Source organism: Agelaius tricolor, unplaced genomic scaffold (assembly GCF_023055355.1).
Source record: "Agelaius tricolor isolate 1412-34295 unplaced genomic scaffold, bAgeTri1.0.p SCAF_1, whole genome shotgun sequence".
NCBI lineage: Eukaryota > Metazoa > Chordata > Aves > Passeriformes > Icteridae > Agelaius > Agelaius tricolor.
In genome coordinates this window covers 89673553-89680743 of record NW_027269261.1, presented here as the reverse complement: position 1 = coordinate 89680743, position 7191 = coordinate 89673553, and the positions used below count along the sequence as shown (strand labels likewise).

Below are 7191 nucleotides of genomic sequence, written 5' to 3'. Positions count from 1 at the left end.
GCCATGGTTATCCTTGAAGGACAAAAGCTTCCCAGCCAATCAATCAGCATCCAGTTTTGGTTTACGATGGCTATGAAAATACAATTTTTAGATGCACAGAACAACAAGGATGAAATGCAAAACTGCAAAAGAAAGATGGGGCTTTGAGCATCATATCTATCTGTGGACTGAAACAGAGACTTGGTGGTAAACCTGATAACCTTTTGCAGAAAAATGATTGATGGAAAGGCTAATAAATTTAACAAAACATCCCTGATACCCCAGAAAACGAATGATCCAGAAACAATTTTTGCTTGGGAGGAGTTTGGAAAGTTGGCTGACACAATGAATGTAAGGGAGCCGACAAAATATAACTTGCTGCTGCGGAGAGAGCTGTCGAAACCTGAACAGTGCATTTGTAAAGCTCTAAGTTTTCGCTGTCTAAATGTAAAGCAGAAATGCCAGTGTGTGCACGAAGCCTCGCGTCACCTGAGCGACCGAGTGAGCACGACCTCGTTTATCTTGCATGGTTTGCACAGCCCAGGGATGTCGAACAGGACACGTCTGGAAGCAGCCCTGTCCCTTCCCCTTGCTCCTCTCTTTCCCCTCTGCTGCCTGAAGCCTTGTCAGTCAGGCTGGGCCCGGTGTCCCGCGGGCGTGCGGGCGTAGCACGGCTGGTTGTCCCCAGGCTCGGCCCTCCCGGCTCTCCTCAGCGGTTTCTCCCGCACGCAGCCCCGATTGCAGCCTGCTGCGGCGCCAGCCCAGCCCGCAGCCAGCGCGGCCACCCACGGCCGCGGCTCCTCAGACGGGAAGGCGAGGGGGGCAGGAAGGGAAAAGGGGCAGAAGGCAAAGAGGAGCAGGAGGCGAGGGGGGCAGAGGGCGAGGAGAGGCACCGGGCGAGCCCCAGGGCCGGCGGGCGTGAGGCGGCGGCCGCCGCAGCCGCGCGGGAGGAGACGCGGCGGCGCTCGCGCTCCGCCAATCGCGGGGCTGCTCGCGCGCGGGCCGGAGGCTGCGCCCACCCTGCGGCGGCGGCGGCGGCAGCCGGGCGAGCCATGGGCACGGTGCCGTCCGCGCTGAAGCACTGCCTCAGCTACCAGCACCTCCTCAAAGAGCAGCTGTGGATCGCGGAGCCGCCCGCGGCCTCGCACCCCGCGCAGGTACCGCCCGGCGCGGATCGAGGGATGGGACGGGGCCGGCCCGACGGGGCGCGGCCGCCAGCAGGGGGAGGACGGGGCGCCGCCGCCCCCTCGCCGCCCCCTCGCCGCCCCCTCGCCGCCCCCTCGCCGCCCCCTCGCCGCCCCCTCGCCGCCCCCTCGCCGCCCCCTCGCCGCCCCCTCGCCGCCCCCTCGCCCCTCAGGCGCGTCCCCCGCGCCGCTGCTGCCCCTGCCTGCTCTGCCCCTCCCCGCTCGCAGAGCCCGGCTCTCTCCCCTCTCTCCCCTCTCTCCCCTCTCCCGTCTTGCCCGGAGCAGCGGGGGAGGGAGGAGGCCTTTACCCCCCGTCCCGCACCGCTGGGGTGTGTCTGGTCAGTGTTCCGGCACAGGGCCGGTATCACACTGTGTTCCAGGCAGTGCGAACACAGGTGGGTGGCGCTGGGGCCGTGGTGAGGCAGTGGCAAACCCACTCAGCAGTGGTCCTCGCCACGCGTGATCATTCACCGTGTGAAAATGATAAAATGGCAGGGTGAGACGCATTTGGGAGGGGTCACGGCACTGCCCTTGCTGCATGCAGCTTGTACTGCTCCCACGCGTTTGCTGTCGAGGGAAAAGTTCCTGCAGCCGTAGTAGGGGTGCGGGGGCAGAGCCGGGGGCAGTCACGGAGGGGCGACTGAAGGTGGCTGCGCACCCTCCTGTCCGTGAGCTGTGAGCCGGTGTGGACGGTGGCTGCAGGGAGTGAAGGTTAATTGAGGTGCCCGGGCAGGCTGCGAAATCAACAGCGTAGGCCATGACTGTCCTAAACATGGCTTTGTAGGGGAAGAAGGGAGGCAAAGTTACCAGCATATCCTCTCTGAACAGTCATCCAGTCCAACTCCAGCTCCAGTAATCAGTCAGTGCTTCAAACCTTTAAAAACATAAGCCAAGCCTAGAACAAAATAGTTTAAACTGTACTTAAATACATTTTTTATTTTCTTTTTTTAAGACCAGCTCTTGTTTGTTCCATCTTCTGTTTTCAGATAGGTGGTGGGATCATCTTCTATTTTTCTCCACTCTTTGGAAGTGAATTTAATTCCTATGTAGCAATGTGACTTCAGAGGTGGAAAGAAGATGAAAAATGTTCTGATTGATATGAAAACTGGCAGCATTTTAATTTTGCTTCAGATGCTCTGAGCCTCATATCTCAAAAGATGTATATCTTTTGGAATACCCAAAGCAACATTGTTGTGAGCATAGGGCTTTGTATATGTAAGCCCCATACAGCTTCCAGCTATCATACTTCCCTGGAAATAGTGTCTATCCAGAATTAAATCGGGGGAAAAAAATCTACTTTTTTTTTTTTTTTATTGGATTTTTTTTTTAATGGTAAAGAAATAAAATAGAATTAATGGACTTCTATGTACCAGGTCTGAAGCAAAGCACTATAATTCTGTTCATATGCCCTTGCTACATTTTGGTGCATCATTTCCTTTCAAAATATCTGAACATTTTTTAAAAGTGATATGCCACTTGATTGTGTCAGTCACTCTCCCTCTATCAGATGAAGCATTTGAAAAGTCTTTTGCAACAGAGTGGGTTTGCAGTCAAGAACAATCATTAACATCTTCTCAGAAAATAGTAGATTAAAAAAAGTTTTCTTTATTGTAATGGATCATTTTACTTAATTTTTGCAGTGCTCTTCTTTTATTTTCATCACCATTTTTCTTCGTCCAAAGATACAGAAGGATGTCATCAGTAAACAGCAAACACGAGAATATACAGCAAGCATCTTCCCCGTGCACATTGATGTGGGTGTGAGCTGCACAGTAGACTAATTAAATCCAGAGGTGGTCATTGTTCATGTTTTTTTACATTTGCTTCTGCATTACTTTGCTGTGATTTTACATGAATCTGTTCAAATTTCCATATTTCTCATGTGGACTCTTAAACAAGCCACAAAGGTTTTCCTTATGTAGGAGTGCATTCCAGACCAATCCTGGTCAAGAAAAAAGTATTCCTTGTTACATGATCTATAACTATACTGGCTCAAGTGATAGTTGTAAAAGGTTTGTTGGTTTTGTGGTTTTTTTTTTTTTTTTTGTTTTGTTTGGGTTTTTTTGTTGTTGTTGTTGTTGTTGTTTTTTTTTTTTTTTATGACCAGCATATGCAAGATAGTTATGGCAGCACCACTGCAATGATATTTATGAGAGTACACTAAGGAATAAAATAGGAAAGAGGGTTTAGGTACAAGAACAATTTCCCAGAAATAACACACACTGTCTGATAAAAATATAGAGTTTATTTACTTGCTGAAATATTTTCAGGAGATCCTCAGGATTTTTCTTTAACCACCAAGTAAAATGTAAATGTTGCTGCCAGGGCTCTTGTAAAAATAAAATCATTCTATTTTGTCTAAAGACCCCAAATATATAATAATTTTGTTATATACTGTGCTGACTAATTTGTAGTCCTGTCCAGGTTCAACCACTTGAAGCTCTACTGGAGTTGAAATAATGGGTTCTAAAGTGAGTAGTAGAATATCTTAGTCTTTGTTTTTCCTTCTTTTTTCTGTTTCATTTAGCCAACCATTTTTGTGGTATTTTTAGAAAAATGTTTGACTTTAAAAGATAGACTTACTTGAGTAGTAAAGTTAATAAAAATGAGAGGTGAAAAGTAATAGGTAATTTGGCTAGGTGGCTAAATAGGCAGTCAATAGAATTTTCTACTACATATTTGTAGAAATTACTAATACCTATTTCAGTCTTATTTAGACTAGCCTGTGTTACATCAAAAATTACTGAACACCTGACTGGTCAATGAGACACCACATTCCTGTTGCAGTGTGTTCATCTTTCTCTATAGGCTTAATTTCTTAACCTTGCTTCAGAGCGCTTCCATAATGCTTCATACAAGGAATACAGTTCAGCTTCATTTTCATAGCATTACCCCAATGTATATGGTTTTTATTACCAGGTCTGATTAACTTAATATTAAAGGTTTGGTTTATTTTTACTAAATAAGAGCTATAGTACACAAGATTTTGTTAAAGACGTGGGTTTATATCAAAGCTGTAAAATGTGCTGGCATCCATGGAGAAAAGAGGTGGCTGTAGATATTGCAGTATTGGGAAGATTTCTGCAGAGTCAAGGTCATTGCTGATGGTGACTCAGAGGATTTGACCAGAGTGTGTAATGTACTTTGTGGTTTGCTTTGTGAAGTGCTCAGGCTGAGCAGCAGGGAAGGTGTTTATCTGCTGCTGGTGTCCTCTGGTTTAGCAGCAACCTTCTTGCTGGACAAGAGATGGTCTGAGAGTAATTGACATTGATTGGTCTTATCCTACAGACTTAATGTTATATTTTCATGTAGGCTAGAATGGAATTTTGATGCATTAGGAATATGCTAAGGACACAGCAGGGAAGAGCTGGATGGCTAAAGAAATACTAAAGACTGGGATGAAATTCAAGGATACAGAATGATTAGGTGCTTTGAGACCTATAACCCAAACTAGAAACTTTGACTTTATTGTTAGAAGAGATTGGAGAAGAACCTTGGCATCCTCACAAATCATAGGATGACTATGAGCTGCCAATATAGCTGTTAAAAGAAATCAAGTTAGGTCCTGGTCCTCAGATAGAGTAGATCAAGTATTTCCAGTCAAACAGGGAGATTTTGATGCCATTGCAAAGAAACTGTATCTGTTCCATTTTGGTTAGTCATGTTCAAGAAATTGAATTCCAGCTGGGATAAGTTAGGTCTTGCACCACTGGAATTGGAGCATGATTTGGGAACATTGATTGGGAACAGGGAGGTGAAATGTAAAATGTCTTGGGTTTGTTTGATACATAGTGTTAAGACTTGGAGGATGTGTGGGCAGGGTGGTAAGAGGAATTAGCTGTTTAAAATAAAGGAAGATGTTGCTACCCACAAACACACACTTATACTCAGTCCATATAATAAAGTAGAAATTGAAAAACAAATTACGCATTGGTAGAATTCTTTAGGAACTTTTTAATCCCAGTAATGAAGATATGATTTGGGTTTACTAAAAGGATTATATGATGTGATGTCCATATTAGTGAAAATTATTTGATTTTTAAAAACTTTTAATGATTATATAATAAGGAATAGAGGATAGATATTTAAATGTTTTGAAAGAGACAATCTATGTCCAGTTTTTTTAATTACACTGCATGGCTTAATACTTTGTTAAGGTCAGAGTGTCAACTTTAGTTGAGCATTCATCTGCCACTTTAAACTGGGGAATTCTGCTCTGCAAGGGGGTAGTGGCTAAACACAGTGGCTAAATTATAAGCTTCTTTTTCTTAAACCATTGCATTCATGTACTACTAGCTAGGTGTACTAAGGGGTATAGTAAAATAAGAATATATTAGGAGTCATGGTTTGGTGAGGGCTACCTACACTTAAAACAAGCAAAAAATAAGACAAAAATAAGACTCTAGTCTCTTATTTTGCTGGATGTAGCTGTGACTCTAGGAAGTGTAATCTGTCTAAATAATGCTAATGTGTCCTATGATATGTTATAGGATTTCTGTCACAGACTTAGGCTGTCATATGGAATGCAATATCCAGAATCATTAACAGTTGTTCAGCATATTACCATTGGAAAATTTTGTAAGTGGGGTGGAACAGAAATGCCAGGTGCTAAATACATAAAATAACGAGCAAAAACTTGGGTCCTCTGATTTAGACAGCTAACTTCTGTTTCAGAGCCTTGATTCCAATGATTTATGTGCTACGTGTCTAAATATCCAGACTGAAAATGCACAGACTAAGATTCCCTCATCTCCTCACTGCATGACACTCTTGGATCTAGAGATGCACACAAGTGTCTTACTTTTTCAGTTTTAATGTGCTAGTTTAGATTTTGTAATAGATTGTTATGTTTTAAACATATGCTAGAAACCTCTCAAATTTATTTTTAAAGTAACTCAAGAATAACAACAAAACCCACAGTCCACGTGACAATTATATGTGTCTTACACACTTATTTTGACTCTTGATTCAAATTACAGCATAAAAAATGAAGCATATGGTATTGTGCAGCCTGGGAGGAGAGAGCAGATCTCTTTTATTTGAGTCTTTTAGGTACACCTCAGAGCAACTGATTTGAGACATACTGTATTTCATGTTCTTTTTATCTCCATGTAATTATATAATGTTAATTATATAAATTAACATTTGCAGATTCTCATCAAATAACTATTTGGGCTATTTTAATTTTTTAATTTAATTTATCAAGCTAAGAAGTACTATAAAAAATTGCTGACAACAACATTGCAAGTTTATTAATTTACTGTGACAATTTTCATACATCATTGTTTATTCCCCTTTTTTTTTTTTTAATCTGATTAAAATTGTATGTGAGTAGAGAAAAAACAAGGTAGTTTTCCTGGACTTTATGTTGCAGTTTTTGTTTCTTAACTCTTTCAATGGATGGCATTATTTAAAGATACTTAATGAAATCTTTATAGAGAAAGTACGTTAATTTCACTGGACAAAGGTCTTTTTTTCCCTCTGCCCTTTGTCCACCATTTTTACCTCATTCTGTGTTTTCATCCTGACCTTTTGTTGTCTTTCATATAACCTAAGACCAAATAATTGATCACTAAGAGTGATCACTGAAGTTCCTGGTTTCCAGTCCTACATTCTTCCAGGCCTTCTGTACGCTTCTATATGCAGAGACCTTGTCAATACAGACTCATTAAAGGAATCTTTTTCTCAGTGAATACATTACAAGAATGTCCCAAGAATGAGACTTTTTTTTTTGCTTTGTTGCAGATTCCAAGTTTTCTTAGTCTTCATAAGATTAAAGCATACAAAGTTATTAAATAGAAAAATAGATTTATATATATATTATATATATATAATTATTAAATATATATAATAAAATTAATAGAATTATAAAGTGGAAGAGCTTATAATTTAAATTATAGCAATCTATTAAGTTTGTATCAGCATGCTGTTTTTTCTTGCTGAATTTGGAAATGATGAATGACATATGATATATGCTGACACTGAAGGTAGTAAATAAAACACCCTCCCACTGAATTGAACTGGAGTG

General features: G+C 42.0%; 1 protein-coding gene across 2 annotated transcripts in view; it reads left to right on the top strand.

The window, feature by feature from the left end:
* Positions 1–750: 750 nt before the first annotated feature.
* Positions 751–7191, top strand: part of HMGCLL1 (3-hydroxy-3-methylglutaryl-CoA lyase like 1) — a 76737-nt gene continuing 70296 nt past the window's right edge. The window contains exon 1 of one of the 2 annotated variants that reach the window (XM_071442721.1): positions 751–1136. In XM_071442721.1, coding sequence (XP_071298822.1) covers positions 1032–1136 — 105 coding nt within the window. In that variant the 5' untranslated portion in view covers positions 751–1031. The remainder of the gene's footprint in view (positions 1137–7191) is intronic. The other variant, XM_071442712.1, reaches the window with a different exon arrangement.